The sequence below is a fragment of the Microtus oregoni genome, unplaced genomic scaffold (assembly GCF_018167655.1).
Source record: "Microtus oregoni isolate MIOR12 unplaced genomic scaffold, Mior012 000013F_ref0000133, whole genome shotgun sequence".
Classification (NCBI taxonomy): domain Eukaryota; kingdom Metazoa; phylum Chordata; class Mammalia; order Rodentia; family Cricetidae; genus Microtus; species Microtus oregoni.
Genome location: NW_024543072.1, coordinates 23,143,954 through 23,165,489, shown reverse-complemented (window position 1 = coordinate 23,165,489; position 21,536 = coordinate 23,143,954). Strand labels below are relative to the sequence as shown.

At 45.0% G+C, this 21,536-nt stretch overlaps 1 protein-coding gene across 2 annotated transcripts in view; it reads left to right on the top strand.

Annotated features, from left to right (window-relative positions):
- The window catches only part of Nek10 (NIMA related kinase 10), a 179,942-nt gene extending 158,990 nt beyond the window's left edge, over positions 1-20,952 (top strand). Inside the window, exons 30-33 of one of the 2 annotated variants that reach the window (XM_041663105.1) lie at positions 9,503-9,611; positions 11,397-11,449; positions 11,529-11,584; positions 15,355-20,952. In XM_041663105.1, the coding sequence (XP_041519039.1) occupies positions 9,503-9,611; positions 11,397-11,449; positions 11,529-11,584; positions 15,355-15,415 (279 nt within the window). In that variant the 3' untranslated portion in view covers positions 15,416-20,952. Of the gene's footprint in view, positions 1-9,502; positions 9,612-11,396; positions 11,450-11,528; positions 11,589-15,354 lie in introns of those variants that run through there. The other variant, XM_041663107.1, reaches the window with a different exon arrangement.
- Positions 20,953-21,536: the final 584 nt, after the last annotated feature.

Below are 21,536 nucleotides of genomic sequence, written 5' to 3'. Positions count from 1 at the left end.
AAGCTATAACCCTCGAACCAATCTGGCCCACTGCCTATTTTATCAATAAGGCTTTATTTACATAACCATATGCATCCATTTCCATGTGGCCTGTGGCCACTTTATCATTGCAGGCAAAGCCGAGTTGCAGAGTCAGAAACCCTCCATCCTCCAGGCTGAAAACACTTACTGCCCGACAGCATAGAACAGTTTGCCAGTCCCTGCTCTAGATCTTGCTTGTGTCAGCAAATACAGGAATAAGGACACATAATAAATAACACAGTTGCCAGGCCTGAGGTCTTCTAACCTACCACTGTTGCCAAAAGAAACCAGGAGAAAGACTGATGGAGGAGACAGTTTTATAAAAATCCAGACTTGGGAAAAAATGGGATGGAGACTACATGTCCCTTTCCCTGTCCCCCCCCCCATTCTTCTCTTATAACTTACATCCTGACCAATTTCTCTTGCCTCTCAGTCCCTGCCACTTCCCCTCTTTCCCAGATCCACTCCTCCTGTTTCCCTTCAAAAAAAAAAAAAAAAAGCAGGCCTCCCAGGCATCTCAACTGAATAGGGCATAAGTTACAATGAGACTGGGCACAAACCCTCATATCAAGGCTAGATGAGGAAACACGGTAGGAGGAAAAGCATCCCAAGTATAGACAAAAGCATCAGACAGCCCCCACTACTACTGTTAGGAGCCCCACAGGAACACCAAAGTATACAAATATAACATATGTGCAGAGGCCCTAACTCAGATCCATACAGGGTCTGTGATTGTTGCTTCAATCTCTGTGAGCCCCTCTGAACCCCGACTTGTTGATTCTGTGGTTCATGCTCTTGTATCCTCAACCTCTCTGCTTCCCTGGGAAGGGGAAGTAGCATAGATTTCCCATATTTCAAAGGGATGGGGCTCAGGGGTATTATGGGACATAGGTCTTTGTTCTCCCATGGATTTTCCATTAAGAACTGAGGCTTGCTCTAACTTTTCTCAGAAAAGTATATGTGTGTGTTTTCAGGGCTGACACCTGGTATTGGATAACCAATCAGTGTGCACTTCCTCAGGGAAGACTGTTTCTCCTGCTCCCAGCATTCTTTAGTTGCCTGTAGCTCTTTGTCTAGGGTTGTGATCTCATGAGCTTTACACGTTGGCGTGTCTACTGGTGTCATCATTGTTCAGGTCCTGTTAAGTCAGCCATGATGGTTAGACTTCGTGACACAGCTACTCCCTGCTCCTCTGCCCCTTACAATCTTTCTGCTTCCTCTTCTGCACTGCGCCCTGAGCCTGGCCTGCAGGGGAGGTAGATGTACTAGCTGGGAGCGAATGGGCATAGGTGGTTGGCTAGGTTTCCAGTCTTGTTGAGCAGGTCTTCAGTCCAATTGGAGAGCTGTTTGTCACACCAAAGCGCGAGCACCACCACGCATCCTTAGTGTTATCGTGCCATATTGGTTGTTGATATGGTTCCCAGGCATCATAGCTGGGTAGGATTGTTGCTTCTCTTCTTGGGGAGCTTGCATGGAGCCTTCTGGTACCATGAAAGCTAGTCCTCAGCGAGGAGGCATTCAGGTCAGATCCAGCTCGGATCCTCTGGGTCCTGTTTCTGAAATACATGTGTCTACAGCAATGGGGACTCACCTCCCACCTCTGCAGGTGGAAAACAACTGAACTCAACAGCAATAGCCTATAATCTTTTTGGAGTCTCTTGGATAACCCTGACCAAAGAGGGCTTCTCATTCTTGGTGTTGGGGTTTTTACTAGATGGTTTATGGCTCTCGGGTGAGCATTGTTAGCCCAGATAGAAAATTTTCATTTATGATTCCTTATGGCTTTTCCCTACAACCTTGCTGTTATTTTACTCTACTCCCCCCTCCTCTCCTGTCCCTCCTTCTCCTCCTCCTTCCTCTCCCCCTCCTCTTCCTCCTTCTGTATCTGTATCTCTTCCACCTCCTAATTAGATCTCCACTATTAGCCTGATCTCCCCCTTCAGCTCACTTGTAGCCTATTATTCTTCTCTATTGCTCCCCCTGCCTGACAATGGTCTCTTTTTATTTTCCTGGGTTCTGCAGGCACTCCAGGTTTGAAAACTCACATCTGAAGACTTAGAGCTAGGAGGGTGAGTTTCAGGATGTAGTTTTTATATAGGCAGATCCTGAAGGGGAAGGAAGCAAGCAGAACAGCTTTCAAGACCGGGATTGCCTCTGAGGGTTTCTGTGTCTATGAGTTAATAAACTGGGTTTATTAAGTGGTTGAGGCATGAGGTGGGGTGGGTGGGGGCTGGACATGAGCAGGGACTTAACTGGCCTACCCATGAGGTATCTGTGCACCTCTGTATCCCTGGTCTCTGGACTAGCATTTTGGTTATACTGTCATGAATAGAAGAAGTGGAACTAGAATCCTCCAAGGAGAGCATGTGATTTCATCCTCCTGGGGACAAGCATGGGATCATAGGAGAGCTCAGTTTTACAAGCCCTAAACAGGAAAACAGAAGAAGGATGAGGAGCCAGCCCAGAAATGAGGACCCCCAACACGTCAGCATTTCTAGTCTCCAGCTAGTACAGACCAAGGGGACTGCTGGCGTTTAGCTAAGAACAAGAATTAAAGTCCTTGTCCCTAAACTCCTAACCAGTTTCCATCTCCTATTCATGTGTATGTGTAGTGTGTGTGTGTGTGTGTGTGTGTGTGTGTGTGTGTGTGTGCTAGGGCAGAGGGTTGGTAATCTGTACACACACATGTAAAGGCCAGAGGTTAACTGCCGGTCCATGTTGTTCATGTGTGTGTGCAGTGTGTGTGTGTGTGTGTGTGTGTGTGTTAGGACAGAGAGTTGGTAACACATATACAAGCACGTAAAGGCCAGAGGTTAACTGCTGATCCATGTTGTTCATGTGTATGTGCAGTGTATGTGTGTTAGGGCGGAGGATTGGTAACGTGTACACACGCATGTAAAGGCCAGAGGTTGACTCCCGGTCCATGTTGTGTTGTTTAATGGCTGAGGCTTCCAGCTCTTTTCCAGACAGACAGATTGCTCAGCTCCCAGGACTTCATACCTGTGATAAGCATGCTTTGTGTTTTATCTAGCCCTGACCCGAGTCCAGAGGCAAGCTAAGTCACTAGGACAACAGTTACCAGTTCTGACCTTGAAGAAAGGCTCCAGAGTCAGGGCCCACTTTCCTGGAGGGAAAGCCACTCTGCCTCCTGCCTTGAAACCACTGTCACTGTTTAAAGTAGGTCTGGGAAGGATTAGGTCTTGCGTCTAATTAACACGGCACGGAACATTTTTATCCTTTCCCTGATGGCATTCTGCTAGGGACACGACTTGTAAAGGAAATGTAAGCACTATCCAGCTGGGGGCTTTGGTAAAGGAGCTTGGAGTGTGGCAGAGCTGATGGACCGTTGACTCATGGGAGAAAACAGCTGGATATAGATATCAACCATTTCCGATAACAAAGTGCTTATGAAAAGCTAATAAGACACTCAAAGAAGCTGTAGATTAGAGAGCATGGGACATTAGGCAATGTGTTATGGCTTCTTATAGTGGCACTCCGTCTCAGAGGACAAGGAATGCTAAGGAAATTAGAGCAGAGGAGCAGAGAGTGCAGCGTTTTTTCTCTCTGACATCTAGTTCCATTCATGCTTGACTCTGGGTCTTCCAGTGTTCTCTCCATCAGTTAGGTCCGGTGTCCTTTGTGAAGCTGGACTGCAGCAGAGGACTAGACTCTCTGGTCTGGAAAAGAAGCTACAGACTGGGAAGTGAGGTGATGGCATTTGTAGTCTCTCCTTGCTTCTCTGTCATTTCTGCCGTAAGCCTTTGTTCTTAACCGACTTAGTGCTAAAATGGCTCAGTACCTGCCTCGAATCAAGAACGCCTTGGAGCAGAGGTGGTGACAGCCATAATCTGTTCTCTCATATGTTTCCCTTGACTTGCTAGTTCAAAAATGTGTGCAGTCATTTGCACCTCAAAACTAAGGGTACTCACTAGTATCGTGCAAAGAGGGAAAGCATGGTAAAGGCAGATCTGCATATAAGCTGAGTGCTTACCTTGCCGTTGTGGAACCAGTAACCACCCATAGGTTCCTCTAGCCATGGGACTGCAACTTGAAAGCCATTCTGTCTCCACCTACTGGGCAGCAGGGATTTCACCGTCTGTCACATCCATAATTAGAATCACCTTCAGCTTCCCATGACCACTAGAAACATCATCCTTTTTGCTCTGTCTAAATGTCGATCTCTTTAACCTATTTGTCTTTGTATCCTCAAGTCATTCAAGTCAAAGGGTAGAAGGCTTGCTTGACCTTTGATTGTGGAAAGCTCTGGACTCTGGCCAGATTCTGCCATTACTGCCGTGCTCCTTGGGTAAATGGCCTCTCCAACTTCCTCCCCGACAAGATGAAGATAATGTTTATCTTAAAAGATAGTGGTAAGAGCCAAATAGAATGACCAAATTTGCCAGGATCTCTAAAGCACTTAGTCAGTGGCAATGAGCTCTGTTGTGGTCACTAAACTTCTGTGTCTATGCCTCTTCCAGTGCCACCTGGGTGAAACTCTCCACCATTCTTTCCTGTGTTGGCAAATCTCCAACTTTCTATTGTACCATCTGTTGAACTGCCTGTTGCTGCAATGCATTGTCTATATGAACTCCTCTAGATCTACTGCACTGCCTGTTGCTGCAATGCATTGTCTAAACACACTCCTCTAGATCTACTGCACCGCCTGTTGCAGCAATGCATGGTCTATATGAACTCCTCTAGATCTACTGCACTGCCTGTTGCTGCAATGCGTTGTCTATATGAACACCTCTAGATCTACGGCACCGCCTGTTGCAGCAATGCATTATCTATATGAACTCCTCTAGATCTACTGCACTGCCTGTTGCTGCAATGCATTGTCTATACACACTCCTCTAGATCTACTGCACTGCCTGTTGCTGCAATGCATGGTCTATATGAACTCCTCTAGATCTACTGCACTGCCTGTTGCTGCAATGCATTGTCTAAACACACTCCTCTAGATCTACTGCACTGCCTGTTGCAGCAATGCATGGTTTATATGAACTCCTCTAGATCTACTGCACCGCCTGTTGCTGCAATGCGTTGTCTATATGAACTCCTCTAGATCTACTGCACTGCCTGTTGCTGCAATGCATTGTCTATACACACTCCTCTAGATCTACTGCACCGCCTGTTGCAGCAATGCATTATCTATATGAACTCCTCTAGATCTACTGCACTGCCTGTTGCTGCAATGCGTTGTCTATATAAACTCCTCTAGATCTACTGCACTGCCTGTTGCTGCAATGCATTGTCTATACACACTCCTCTAGATCTACTGCACCACCTGTTGCTGCAATGCGTTGTCTATACACACTCCTCTAGATCTACTGCACCACCTGTTGCTGCAATGCATTGTCTATACACACTCCTCTAGATCTACTGCACCGCCTGTTGCTGCAATGCATTGTCTATACACACTCCTCTAGATCTACTGCACCGCCTGTTGCAGCAATGCATTATCTATATGAACTCCTCTAGATCTACTGCACTGCCTGTTGCTGCAATGCGTTGTCTATATAAACTCCTCTAGATCTACTGCACTGCCTGTTGCTGCAATGCATTGTCTATACACACTCCTCTAGATCTACTGCACCGCCTGTTGCAGCAATGCATTATCTATATGAACTCCTCTAGATCTACTGCACTGCCTGTTGCTGGAATGCGTTGTCTATATAAACTCCTCTAGATCTACTGCACTGCCTGTTGCTGCAATGCATTGTCTATACACACTCCTCTAGATCTACTGCACCGCCTGTTGCTGCAATGCGTTGTCTATACACACTCCTCTAGATCTACTGCACCACCTGTTGCTGCAATGCATTGTCTATACACACTCCTCTAGATCTACTGCACTGCCTGTTGCAGCAATGCATTGTCTATACACACTCCTCTAGATCTACTGCACCGCCTGTTGCAGCAATGCATTGTCTATATACACTCCTCTAGATCTACTGCACCGCCTGTTGCTGCAATGCGTTGTCTATACACACTCCTCTAGACCTACTGCACTGCCTGTTGCTGCAATGCATTGTCTATACACACTCCTCTAGATCTACTGCACCGCCTGTTGCAGCAATGCATTGTCTATATGAACACCTCTAGATCTACTGCACCGCCTGTTGCAGCAATTCATTGTCTATACACACTCCTCTAGATCTACTGCACCACCTGTTGCTGCAATGCATTGTCTATACACACTCCTCTAGATCTACTGCACCGCCTGTTGCAGCAATGCATTGTCTATATACACTCCTCTAGATCTACTGCACCGCCTGTTGCTGCAATGCGTTGTCTATACACACTCCTCTAGACCTACTGCACTGCCTGTTGCTGCAATGCATTGTCTATACACACTCCTCTAGATCTACTGCACCGCCTGTTGCTGCAATGCATTGTCTATATATACTCCTCTAGATCTACTGCACTGCCTGTTGCTGCAATGCATTGTCTATACACACTCCTCTAGACCTACTGCACTGCCTGTTGCTGCAATGCATTGTCTATACACACTCCTCTAGATCTACTGCACCGCCTGTTGCTGCAATGCATTGTCTCTGCACACTCCTCTAGATCTACTGCACCGCCTGTTGCAGCAATGCATTATCTATATGAACTCCTCTAGATCTACTGCACTGCCTGTTGCTTCAATGCATTGTCTATACACACTCCTCTAGTTCTACTGCACCGCCTGTTGCTGCAATGCATTGTCTATACACACTCCTCTAGATCTACTGCACTGCCTGTTGCTGCAATGCATTGTCTATACACACTCCTCTAGATCTACTGCACTGCCTGTTGCTGCAATGCATTGTCTATATGAACTCTATATCTACTGCACTGCCTGTTGCTGCAATGCATTGTCTATATGAACTCCTCTAGATCTACTGCACTGCCTGTTGCTGCAATGCATTGTCTATATGAACTCTAGATCTATTGCAATGCCTGTTGCAGCAATGCATTGTCTATATGAACTCCTCTAGATCTGATGCACCGCCTGTTGCTGCAATGCATTGTCTATATGCACTCCTCTAGATCTATTGCAATGCCTATTGCTGCAGCCTGGGAGCAACGCACAATTTTGTTTGTGTGTGATTCTTTTTTTATTTGTATGTGTGGGTAACTTGATTGACTAGCTCTCAAATGTGAACTCTAACTTTGTAGATGACAGCTTCATGCTACAATGTCAAAAGGGTAGAGACTATAACACACAGTGAATGGGGTGGGGTGAGGGGATTAGTTTGCTGAAAGAATATTTACTCCTAGAATCTAAACTATAAAAAGAATCTCTGGAAAATTCTGTAATAAAAACAAGCATATGTAGATTCAAACAAAAGAGTAGTGAATTTGGGCCCTGGCCATTGTTCCCTGCCCCTGGGAATCTGAGGCTCTCCAGCTAAAGCAGTTTGCCAATGTGATGTAAGACCCGAAGTCTTAAACAGCCTGCTCCCCAAGGCTGTGTACCAATGAAAGAGTCATCTAACCCTTGCTATCTCAGTCTTGAGGTCCCCTGCTCACAAGGTGCATTTGTTTACACAATGGTTCAGTTAGGACCACAAGGCACACTGAATAGCAATGTTGAATAGACCACCCTGCTGCTTTAAAAAAAAATCCTGTGCAAAGTCGTGATAGCACAGGAAACTGTTTTCAGGATCCTAGGGAATGTTCACAGCTTAGCCACAGTGACTACTGCTAGCCAGATTGTAAGACAGTCAGAGTGCCTGGGGCTATCCGATTCTCCTGCAATGTAACACATCTGACGGCCGTGCAGTGATGTACCCGAGTTGTCAGTTATCACTGAAGAACAACACATTTTCAAGAATGAAAAGGGACAGGACCACATTTTCTTCTTATACAGTATGTGTGGAGACTAGAAAATGCCTGCAGCGCGTGTTCATCGTATCTGACGTGCAAGGATGGAATAGTTCTGACTTGCTAACTTAAAATGTATCAAGATAATGCAGAATGGACAGTGAGGTGCATGTTTGCCCACGTGACCTCCACCGCAGCAACATGCTGAGCCTTCCTGACTGCTCAGCAAGCTCCATCTTTGTCCCACCTTATCCCTCCTGCCTGGTTATCAGGATGCCCATAGCCATCACCATTCAATGGTTCTGCTGGATGGTGTGAAGATGCGTGTTGGTGAAGCTTTCTTCTCTGTCGCCTGTGCCAGGCTTTGTTTGTTCACTGTTCATCCACACTCTGGGTGTCAATCATTTGCTTCATGGCTTCATGGCTCTACTGTGTGAGCACACCATGGTGTATATGCCTTTCTATACGGACACTTGAGATTTTTCCAGTTTTTAGTTATTACAAGCAGTATACAATAAACATTCTTGCACATATTAATATGATATAAGGAAGAGGAGCAAGGGAGGATAGAGAAGACACAGTGCACGTGGAAGGAGGGGACACACACACACACACACACACACACATGCACACGAGGCTTCTGGACTACCAGGTGGCACACTTTATTTAGCTGTGGTTTGTGCTGCCAGTTTTGTCAAGCCACTGGAAAAGGATGTGCTTAACTCATGAACAGAGTTTGTAAATCCAAATTAACTACACCCGCCCAGTTCAGACGGTGCTGTCTGCTTCTGTTTTATTAATATTTGACATTTTAAGAGTAAATTAACTCTGGCACTAAAACTTGGCTGAGCCAAATATTGGGTGGAATTAAAGGTAAAAGGAGTCGGACAATATTTATAGCCTTAAATTCCATTAAGAAATTCCATTTAAAACATCAGCTTCACGGAAGAGCATTAAACAGTTGGGACTTAATAAATTCTGCCATTGGGCAAATAAAGTGTTAGGAACCAAGGTTTGGAGAGCCTAGTTAATTAACAGTAATTTAGAAAAACGTATTAAGAAACTGGCTTGCGGGCTGGAGAGATGGCTCAGTGGTTAAGAGCATTGCCTGCTCTTCCAAAGGTCCTGAGTTCAATTCCCAGCAACCACATGGTGCCTCACAACCATCTGTAATGAGGTCTGGTGCCCTCTTCTGGCCTGCAGACATACACACAGACAGAACATTGTATACATAATAAATAAATAAACAAATATTTAAAAAAAAAAAGAAACTGGCTTGCTGTGGTCCTACAAAGGTGCTATTCAAAGCGGATGATGAAAATGGGCTTTGATTTGAACTAAGAATATTGTTCTTCTGAATAACTGGGGTTTATTGCTCCAACACCTGATTAAAAACCACACTTTAATGTCCGAGGTCCCTGTCATTGTTTTTATGCCTTTTGTCTTCTGCCGTTGTGAAGCATGGTTTGTTCACATGACTAAGGAACCGTCTGAGGATGCCTTCACTGTAATTTCCAACTTCCCATCTGGAAACAGGAAGTTTCTGTTTAGAAGGGACCTCGGAGCTGCAACCTTCCCAGACAGACACAAAGTCCCCGAGTCTAATGGGAACGCATCTCCCAGAAGCTGCCTGCCGTTTGCTCTGATGCTGTTCCATGTTCCTTTTCAGTTGTCCCAGGGGTCTCCAGAGCCGATTGAGCCAAACTTTTTTACATCGGATTACTACTTACTGCGTCATTCCCTGGCAGCAAACAACTGGTCCCAAAGTGACCCCACAGGTAAGAGGGGTCTGGCTTTCACAAAAAGCAACAGCAGAGAGAACCACTTTGTGCCTACATCCTAAAACACCACACATACACAGACAGTAGGGAATTGATCTTCTCGGACACTGCGGTTGGGGGTAAAATGACACAGTGCGTAAAGATTCCTAGAGCTCCTGCCCTAGCACAGGCAATGCCTTCTTTGCATTATAATTGACATTATAAACAAACAGCAGGATCTCTGTGTGTGTATTTTCCTTTTATTTTTTATTTTTTTGGTTGCCTCTTGAAGTCAAATGTCTGAGAGCATTTAGGAAGATAAAAAGCAGAAATGGAAGACTTAAGTATTCAAAATGGAGGCAGCTTGAGACATACTCAAAGAATCCACATTAGGCAACCAGAATTTTTTTTTTTTCATTTTAGAATAATTCCACATAGGGATGCTGGGTAGTGTGAGGTAACAGACACAGAGTCTGGAAACGTGGACTTCAGATTCAGATCTCAGCTCAGTCATTTAGTCATTTAGATCATAGACTCAAGTTCAGTGTCTCCTGTAAGATGGAAGTGAATATAAGAATAAGACTATAAAATGTGAACATGACAAACATTGTATAGTATTGTCAATGTGACGTAACGAGAGCCAGGCCTTTGGAGGGACTCAGCATGACCTTGTGATGTTTGAACCCTGGGAAGCAGCATCCCAATTCTTCCAAGATCTCAGAATTCCCCATCAGCTGCAGTGATAGTCCTGGACACAGTAGCCAGAAGCGAGACTTTCACAGTTAGATCAATATTTCATAGCTCGCAGAAGTGTTGCCTAAGAAATCATTTTTGCTTGTTGTCAAACTTTGTGAATGTGTATTCCTGTGATAAATCAAATCCCAGATGGGTGCGGTGTCATTTAAACAGAAGCCTGAGAAATTCCCAAGCTCAAGATAACAAAATGTCTGAAGTCATTTGTTTTTAGCAGCTGCTCCCAGGTTGGGCCAGTTTTGCCTGCTGGTCAAACTTCTCATCAAAGCAACCGAGCTGAAGCGAACTTTGGTTGTAGTTTCCTGAAAGCCCAAGACTGGAACTAACTATTCCTAGGTCTGCCTGACCCCAGAGCTGAGGCTTAGCCCCGTTCACAGGAGGCTTAGCAAAACCTGAACTGGTTAGCACCACGGGCAGGACCTTTAAACAAGGCTTTAAAATGAGCCAGGTCTCTGCCTTCATGTCTCCCTTCAACTTCAACCAAGCTAATAACTCCTTCTCTTGCCTGTCTCCAGTGGGGCCTCCTGATAGGTCAATGTAGCCTGACTAGAGGAAACTGATATTGGTTTTGGCATTTCCCCAGTGGGTTGAGGAGCTCTGTATCTGGAATCACCGTTCACCTTAACACACACACCGTTACCTTACTTGGTTGGTTTACAATAAGTCTTGTTCCTATGTCTTTGTCTATTGCTTTTTAATGGCCTCCCCAGAGCAGCCAACCATGGAAGAAAAACAAGGCCAAGACATTTTGGAATTTATTTTTATTTTAAATTAAATTTATTTTAATTAGTGTGTGTGTGTGTGTGTGTGTGTGTGTGTAGGTCAGAGGACAACATTTGGGAGTCCAGGGAGGGATCAAACTAGATTATCAGGCTTGACAGGCAAGTACATTTACCTGCTCTGCCATCTCCCTGGCTTTGGAATTTGCCTTTGAGTCTTTCTAGGTAAGAAGCTGGCCCTGTTTTCTGCCATTTAAGTATTAATTGCTAGTAAGGTGTAATGAAGACGGTATGAACCAAAGGTTGACTGTCTGTAACTGCTATGTTTCAGGTCCGCCCAGCAGCCTGGAGCTGGAAGAGGGATTCACGTACGAGCAGATGCAGGTAAGTGTTACTGCAGCCCGGGTGCTTTCACCTCTGTTGCTTTTAACTCCATATTAACCGGACTGTCCATCAATTCCAGACTGTGATCGAAGAAGTCCTGGAGGAAAGTGGCTATTACAACTTTACAACTAACAGGTGAGAGTCAGGGTTGGCTTTCAAAAGTGAAGGATGAAGGGAGATGGTTGGACATTCACTCTGTTTTATCCATCCTTGATTCTGGAAAGCTTTATTTCTACAAGTTGATCTATGACGCTTTTGTATTTGCACTGAGTAGATATGGACATCGGGAGAATGTTCCTTTGCCGAGCTTCTGTGGAGACCTCATTCCCATTTTCCTACAATGAAGCGAAAGGTTGCTGCCTTCTACCCACTGGCTGCTTATTAGGCAATGAGCACGAGTCAGTGAGAAATATTTCTGGGTTGAATGGTTCCTTGAGTTCAATATTTGCTTGGGTCATTCTAGAAGAGCAGGAAGTTCAGATATCCACTGTTCTCATAGCCAAGCACACCATATTTTGGGTGACTTTAAGAGAAACTATTTAAAAACTATTAAAAAACTATTTTAAAAACTATTTTTTTTTTCGAGGCAGGTATCTCTGTAACTTTGGAGCCTGTCCTGGAACTAGCTCTTATAGACCAGGCTGGCCTTGAACTCACAGAGATCAGCCTACCTTTACTTCCCGAGTGCTGGGATTAAAGGCGTGCACCACTACACCTGGAATAACCATTTAATAAATTTAAATCTAGTTTAGAATTCTTGTAGTTTTAATGTTAGGCAGAGAGATACCACAATAATTTGAATGTATTTAGTTTATTTGGTAGGTGGTTCTAGAAAACACTGACAAAGACGATGAAGTTAGCAAGACTTCATTGTTAAGCAAGTTTCCATATTGAGTGTCTGAATCTTGGGCCGTGGCACCACATTCTGAGAAGCTTTGTTGACAGTGTGTCTCGAGTTCTCCCTCTCAAATGGAGGGAGCTGGAGTTGACCTCTTCCCGCTTTAGTCAGTCACTGCTGGTGGCCTTTATCAGGAAGTGCTCATTCCTGCTGTTTCCAGCCTTCCTGAGCAAACACCAGAGAATTCAATGGAAAAGAAAGCAGGTCCTGGCATTTGGGGATTGGCCAGCACTGTGGAGTACTGTGCATGATGGGCCATGGCTTTAGGTAACAGCCGCTGACAGAGGTGTCCCTCTGTGTTCCCAAGCACCATTGTGTCGAAGTATCCACATCCAGAACATACCCCAGATGCTCTGGGCTCCCCCACCCCCCACAGGCTTCTCCTGGTGGAAGAACAGTTCTTTCCACAGCCAGGAAAGCTACTTTGTGATGGCTTTCTAAGTTGTTCTGGAAGTGTCCCTTAAGGACAGTGAGGAGTAGCCCTGAATGCAAGGACTCAAGACCGTCTCGCTAAGGTCATTATGGAGAAATTCCTTTCTCCTTTTAGCTTGCTTCAGTCCCCTCTGTTCTCTTCTGCTCCCATTTCAGTGAGCCTTCCTTCTGAATCACACATGAGATTGTTCAACCGCTTGCTCTTTTGACTTGATAACCTATTTCTAAAATATAACATTGCAAATTTAGAGGCTTGTGATAGGGGACCGACCACAGAGCCAAAATGAGTACTCCAGATCTTGCAAGGATACATTGTTGATAGAAATCAGGGTCCTTACAGGTGCCCTCTGATACATTGTGGATAGAAATCAGGGTCCTTACAGGTGCCCTCTGATACATTGTGGATAGAAATCAGGGTCCTTACAGGTGCCCTCTGATACATTGTGGATAGAAATCAGGGTCCTTACAGGTGCCCTCTGATACATTCTGTATAGAAACCATAGTCCTTACAGGAGATCTTCTCCCACCATCCCGGGAAGATGTTTGTATTTCACTAAAGTGCTGAGCATACAAGCCTTCAGTGGGTAGTGTGTGTTTCTCTGTTCAGCATCTTATTATTTCAGGTGTCCTTGCTTGAAGTAGTGGGCCTGAGGCTGTCATTCTGCCACTGCTGTCATTTTGTGTGTATTTCCTCAGAGGCTCTGGAGCAAGGGAAGTGAATAACTTCATGTTCTTGGAGAAAACGGAACAGTGTATCAATGAAAAATTAGGTGTGCGAGTTTACAGAGGCTCGTGATTGGCTTTATTGTGTTATTTAATGGTACCTTACATTCTCATCTGTGCCTATCTGAGAATGGTAGACCTATACCAGATTACAGCTTAGTGGTTCAGTGATTGGCCAGAACTGTGTGTAAGTAAGGGAGAGTCTTCAATTCTAAGTGTGGGAAAGAGACAGCTCAGTGGGAGAGGGCTTGCCCTGCAGGTATGAGAATCCCCAAAACTCAAGTTAAAAATAAATAAATAGAACAGGCATGGGGGCTGGAGAGGTGGCTCAGTGATTAAGAGTATTGACTGTTCTTCCAGAAAACTTGGGTTCAATTCCCAGTACCCAGGCGGTGACTCCAGCTGTCTGTAACTCTAGTTCCAGGGGATCTGACACCCTCCTCTGGCCTCTGAGAACACGAGACAAGCAAGTAGTGCACAGACATACATGTAGGCAGAACACTGTCCATGTAAAATACTCTGTTTTACAAAATTTAGAGATAAAGGAAAACAGGGGTGGTAGTGCATGCTTGTAATCCTAGTGCCGACTTGTCCCTTAGGCTCACTGTCCACTCAGTGAGTTCCCGGTCAAGGAGACCCTGATTCAGAAGTTAAGGGATATGGTGTCCTGAGGAAAACAGTCACGGTGGACCTCTGGCTTCTCTATATCCCTCTCCATACATATACACAGAGAGACACACACAAATGAAAGATTATTGAAATAATAGTTATTGCATAATTCTCTACAATTGACAGGAAACCGAGATCATTTAAATTTATGACATTTTGAGTGTGCTTGTGTGTGAGAGAGAGAAAGCAGGGATGTTTGCGAAAGGTCAGAGGAAGACTTTCAGGAGTCAGTTCTCTCCCTTGACCATGTGGGTCTCAGGGCTTGAACTCAGATCGTCAGGCTTGTCAGCAAGCGCCTTTCCCTCTGAGCCAGCTCACCAACCCCTCTGAACATTTTACAGTATTTTGTCATGATAATGCTAGTGGAATGTTTTGAGAGACATATATAGAAACTAAAAAGCAATGCACATTGAATCCATTTGCATTGCTTTGCTTCTTCAGACTGATGAACATTTGATTCAGGTAGGTGAACACAGATATTCATGGGTGTCTTAGGGTTTCTATTGCTGTGAAGAGATGCTATGACCACTCTATAAAGGAAAACACAACTCTACAAGGGAAAACATTTAATTAGATGGTTCACAGTTTCAGAGAGTTTAGTCCATTAATGTAACAGAAGAACATGGTGGTGTGCAGGCAGGCATGGAGCTGGAGAAGGAGCTGAGAGCAGAGAAGGAGCTACATCTTGATCTGCAGGCAACAGGAAGTGAACTGAACTAGGCATAGCTTGAGCATAGGAGACTTCAAAGCCCGCCCCCACACTTCCTCCAAAAAGGCTACACCTCCTCCAACAAAGCCACACCTCTTAATAGTGCCACTCCCTGTGAACTCATGGGGCCAATTACATTCAAACGACCACAGTGCGATACAGGTGAATGAGCAGAGACATTCATGTGATGCATGTACATGAGCATAGATGTTCATGTGATATTTGTGACAGAATGTAGAAGTTCATATGGATAAGCTACCACATGGTGTTGATTTTCCCCCATGAAGAAACGCTGAGAAGAATCCTATCACCAAGTTTCAGCCAAAGGTCCGCGTTTTTTAAAACTTCCTATTGTATTAATTAGTTTCTATTAATTGTGGTTTATTTATTATACCTGTTTCTTCACGCCAGAGCTAGTGAAATTTGTCAGTTGGACAGAAATGTTGATTCTATGGCTTCTCTTTCCACTTCTAGACCTTCTAGATCTCACTCTTATCCGTGGGGGACCACCAAGAATTACCCAACCAAAAGATAAGAGCACTGCCCTGGAGCAGATGGAGTTTCCCAGTCAAGTTCAAGTTCTAGGCTTCAGCTGAGACTGCAAGATGCCCGGGACTGGCTGCTGCTAGGATGGCATAGGAAAGACCAAGTCACAGTACTGCAGGAGTTGCTCTTATTCTCCGACAGGGGTGTGTGGTAGCCACAGTGCTGGGGCTCTGTGCCCTGTGTGCCTTGCATACACAGTGGCAGGCTAGCAGTGTGCTTCTGGGAGAAAACACGACAGAAGGGCTCCCAGGGGAGGGTTGGGTGGAGCACAGAACTTTCCTCAAGGTTAATCATAAAAACAACTTATATTTTTCAAAGGAACATTTTATACTCACAATTACTAAAAAAAACTATGCTTAAAAGTATGTAGCCTTTCATGTACACAAAATAGTTTTAGATAAAAAACATTACATGACCCTGTACAAAATAGTATGTATTCCGTCATGTTCCCCATTGTTAACCTTACGAGACATCCAGAATATGATAGTTTGTAAATGAAATGATTGATTGGTTCTCTCTGATCTGCTTGGATGTTAGAGGTTCCGAGACGTGACACAGTGCAGACAGTATTTGTGACCTTGCACACATCTGGGCACGGCTATCATTGTAACTTTGCACACATCCGGGAGCAGCTGTCATACTCTGATTGAAGCTAGGCTAGTAGAATCTACTGGTGTGTAACATGTGTGTATGTGTGTATACATATGTCCAGGGAAGGAGGGAGGTCTGATGAGTTGATCCTTTGATGCTGATCAAGCATGCAATGTTTTTAGAATACCGAAGAAGCCATAGACCACGTAAGATATGACAGCCCTTATTCTAGACCTTACCAAATTACCTGTGTGTAAGATGGACGTTTATTGTTTGGGAATCCCTCCAAAGTCATAAAATAAAATAGAAATTCCTTCTTTATCCATTGAGATGGTCCAAGGAAAGAGGAATCTGAATGCCAAATAGCATCCCGTCTCTAATGAGAGAGTTTTTCTAGGCCACTGGGTTCAAATCCTTCCTGTTAAGCTGGCTTCTGATAGCTCTAGTCAACATCAGCCCAGACTGTACATGTCCCCACTTCAGAAGCAATTCATTGCATGCAATTAGCAAGCTGGAAGATGAAATTACACGTTTAACTTCCCATTGATTTCTGCTATCTAAAATTGATGTGTTTTAGCATGATTGAATGGTACAATATGTTGGCAGTCACTGAGACACACTATAACCTTCTTGAATAGTATACAAATCACTTAATGTGAATTCATTCTATTTTTTAGAATTAGCATGTTTTACATTTGAATTAATCCCAATTCCCTTTGGTCATAGACTAACTAATGCCTTTCAGGGTTACTAATGAGTGTTTTCTTTCTTTAAGAAAAGAGAACAATTAAAACACAGTGTCATTTTAAATATTAAATACAGTGATGAAAAATTTTAGTTTCAGCTCTCAAAACAATTCTGTCCGTATATGGATTTCACACGCAGAATCTAAATGCTGTGACTGCTTCTCTGAAGCAAAGTTTTCTTTGTGTCTGCACAGTCATTCTGAAGATCACCTGATGTATGTCAGGAGGCCTAGAGGGGGTATGGACCTACATAGAATGTACCAAGCTGTGGGGTGAATGTTTAAATAGTCAAATTCTTTCTCAAATGGTCATAGATAGTAAATAAAAAGGCTAGCACCCATTGCCTTGGTAAAGGAAGAAATGCTTAATTGAGGTATTTTTGGATGAGTACAGTCTACTGACAGAAAAGGAAAAGATACACAGTTTCTCCATATCGCTTTTAGGTTGTGGGAATGGCTTTTTACCACAAAACAAGCTGATAAGATTAGCAAAAAGAAGCCAGACATACCCCTGTCCCAACTGCTCAGGTCCACCTGAGCCATAGCAGGGTGGTCTTGCAGGTGGTGCAGGCTGTGTGTGCTCCCCTCGAGTTCAATCACCCTTATCCTCCTTGTATAAGGAAGTCCTGGAATGAAGCCTTTCCCCAGGAGTGAAGTTGGCCTTTCCAAAGCGCTCTCTGTGCCTTCAGACGGGAACAAGAACCATCGTTTTGTCTTGATCAGTTGCAGTGTCTTTAGGGCAAAGACTTGGCTACTTGATATTAACGCGCCTCATAATCTCTTCTAGATTGCATTTCCATCTTTTCTTTTTGCCTTGTATAATTTTTAACGATTTGTTGTACAATGAAATCCTGTGAATTGTTGAGTCCATCTCATTCTCAGTGACCGAATATGGTATGGGGTAGAATCTGAATTAATCTCCTGGTGGAACTTTCGATGCGCACATGCTCCGGCTCATTATGCTTTGACTGGCAGCTCCTTCTGCTTATCTTGAAACCACCATGCACTCCTGAAAAGAAAAAGGTCCTGTTCTCAGGAAACTGGCAGTAGCAAGTTTATGTCTTTGTCTTGGGGAAGACGTGCAGTCCCTAAGGGAGGAACACCTCAGGAGTAGAGAGGGACAGACAGACAGACACAGCTGGGGGGGGGGCATTTCAGAAAAAACACAGCCACGAGTCCACTGGGGGTAGGGCTTTGTTATGAAGCTTATATAAGTTAAGGTCTTCCTACATAAGTGCCACCTGGAGCTCATTAAATGCAACGACTTTTGACACCCAGGGACAAATAGGGAGCTGGATGATGATGTCCAATTCCATGATATCACCACTTATTTTAAACTTAATTTTAAGATTTGTGAAGGCAATAATAGTGACTAGTCAATTCTATCAGTATTAATATGCGTAGACCATACACACACATACCCTTTATTGTCTCTCTTCCTTTCTGAAATTACATGAAACGAACATGCTAGATCCTTCAGAAATACCCACATCTTCTGTCCTTCTGAAGGCAGAAAAAATTGTTTTTAAGCAGCTTTGACTATTCACCGCTTGCTATTTGAAAATGTTGGTTTTCGGGAGTACCAATGTCACCTGCTGGTCAGGGCAAGGCCACCTGGGTGGGACAGCGTCTTAGCACCCAGAGCTTGCAGCAGTGTGTGCAAGCCAGAGGCTCCTACACTCTGACCTTAACCCCATGTGAGATTCTGTCTGAGCATCAAATCTTTACGTTCAGGGCCTGGAGGTGATAGATATGCATTTGTTGTCTTATGGATGTCTTAATGCTCCTTTGGTACGGAGTCACAGCTTCGGGTAAACTGCTTTTAAAATCAACACGGGCTGCTGGCGCATGCCACTGTTGGATGCTATTGTTATCCATGTTGTCCACGTGGATAGTACGTCGCGTGTGTCTCAAGGAAGCAACTTCACGGTGAAAAGACTCAGGTTAAGGTGCCGGCTGTAAACATAACATGCAAGTCACATGTCTCCATGCCTGCTTGTATGCCGCTGGTGTAACTTTGAGGCTTGTAAGAAGGACAGGAAAGATTTCGCAGCTTTGACGAGGTGACAGATGGATCCTGACAATGCGTGCCTCCTCTGGGTCTTTGGACAGCAGTCACCTGCAAGAGTGAGGATGGTACACCCCGCAGTCCCCGCAGCCTCATCCCGAGGGGAGATGGATGCCACACTGGGCATCTGGGCAGTGCTCGGCTACGATCTTGAGATGATTACGTTCAGTCCGTGCTGCAGAAGTGGCTCGCCTTAGCTGAAAGCGGGCAGTTATTCTTCTGAAAGCCTGACACTCCCCTTTCTTCTCATCGTTATCCCATGAAGCCAGCTCTGCTCTGTATCCTGCTCCTGTGGCCAGAACTCAGAAAAGCACACACGAGCAATGCGGCTGCTCTACGAACCATTGAAGGTAGCTTCTCTGTTTCCCCTACATTATGGAAAGTCATACCTTGCTGCCATTTTGATGATCAGCAGGCAAGATAGCTGCTTGGAATCGATACGGTGGGGTCACTAGTGAATAGTAGTAAGTATTGGGAAAAGGTCAAGACAGAACTGTCCCACAAAACAGGGAAGTTTATACCAGAAATAATAACCCAAAGAAGGCAATGCCTACGGCCCTGTCACTGTTTAAACATTCAGTGAAGGCCCCCATGGAATAGCCCATCCTGCCACTTAGCTCTACACTGCAAGAACCACTGAAGCACGGTTCTAGGAAAGACTAGGAGACACGTGAGCTTTAGCTAAATTCCCTGGCATGCTCACCTCCCACTTTAATGGATCTGAGCAGAGACCCCACCTTTAGGGGAGCCTCATGTGACACACAGTGTTTGTGAGAACCCAGAAGTCCCGCCTTACAAAGATGACAGATCACCTAAGGAAGTCAGTCAGTTCCCAGTAGTTGGAGGGCACAGCGTCCCCAGGGTAGGGCATCACCCAGAAGGGTCTCACTGAGAAGCAGTTATCAGAGTGAAGCCTCGAGGTAGGTCTAGAGGACCAGGTGATCCCTGCTGCTGGGTCTCCTGGGATAGCGGCTGTGCATGGTCACAGCAAGCTGGCCACCCAGATGTCAGCAGAGCCCCCCTTAAAGTCCTGTGACATGCTGGTGGCTCCTCGGAGCAGGTCCCTGTGAGGCATAGAGGCATTTGCTCTCCATGTAGGTTTGTTGCTGCTGCTGCCGCTGCTGCTGTTTTTTAGTACGGGGACTGAACCCAGAGCCTGGCATGTACTAAACAAACACTTTGTTGCTGAGCAAGAAACAAACCCCAAAGCAGCATTTTTTATCGGCCTATATATAAGTGAACACACCTCTGCCCCGGGGCCCAGTTTTCTTCCCCTTCTTCCAACATGTGCTCATTTAATCCAGCGATGAAAATTTTACAAAACAATTTGTGAAGAATTTGAATGGGTCGCTGCAGAGACCCATGTGGGAACAAAGATGCCCAGTCAGGTTGGGAAAGAGACACTGCAGGAATTTTCCCGATTTGTCGGCAGCTGCTTGATGATAGCTCTGGAAAAGATCCCGCCATTTCATTCTTCCAGACTGGGAAACCGAAATCCATAGAAGAAAAATCTTTTCAGAATATTTTACTTGCTGACATTTAGTGGCGAAAATCTGAGTCGTTAAGACCTCCCGAACTCTATTGCTCCCAGTGGTGATCCAGCAAAGACTGAAGAGCTGTGCTATCCACCCTGAGGGGGTGGAGCCTCTGCTCCCCTGCAGCACAGAGCTGTTCCCTGGAATAGTCCTGTGCCCAAGACAAAGGTTTGTGCCTGCAGCAGGCACGAACCCTCCCAGTGTACCTCATTCTCCTCGGTCTCTGAGACAGGATCTTGTTTAGGTCTACCACCTCCCATCCAGGTCACCCCAGCCTTGCAAGCCCTCCGTGTCCTCCTTCCCACCCAAGGAACAGACTGTGACCCTCCTGAAGGGAGCCTGCATTTTAGGGGGATGCCAGCAGCTCCACTGTTATGGAAGGCAGCCAGCGAGCAGGCCTGTTGGCTGTCCCCCAAAGCTCTCTGCAAACACTGTGAGTCTCTAATGCAACCCCAGAGCCATAGGCTGAAAAAGGGAAAGAAATGCTTCTATCAGAGTCACATGAAAGATGAAAACAAATGTTATTTTTTTTTGCTCTTGTGTAAATGTGCTTTGTAAAAGGCTAAAGAAAATAAAAATGTATTTTCAAGTTATTGGGAAATAATTTTCTTTTGTTGGTGTAAGTGCCATTTCTTTTTTGGTTAACTTCCTCATTTTTTTGTTTTTGTAAGTCTACCACTTCCTCCCTCCTCTCATCCCCCTCTCCCCCCTCCCCTGCTTTTCTTTCTGAGACCATCTCACTCGTTAGCTCCCGCTGGCCTGGATCTTACAGTATATCCCAGGCTGACCTCAAACTGCCAACCCCAGCCTTCCCGTTGATGGGATTACAGATGTGCATCATGGGATTACAGATGTGTATCACCACAGTCAGTTCTACACGAGCTGCCTTGGATTTTGTAAACTGTGTGGATTCCCGTGGTAATTAACCCACTGATACAAATGTCGCACAAGAGCTGGCAGGTAAGCTGGCGCTTGCTGCCAACCTGGACCCCAGGGGACGCAGGCTGGAGGGACCCACATTTCTCTCATTCCTTCTCCTCTGGATGTCTCCAGCAGTGTCTCTCCAGCAAACAGATGTATTGATGACAACAGCAAGGACCAAAGAGAGAATTCAAGACCTCTTTGTCAAGCTGCAGAATATGTCATACTCTCCCCAATTCCCCCGAGCCAA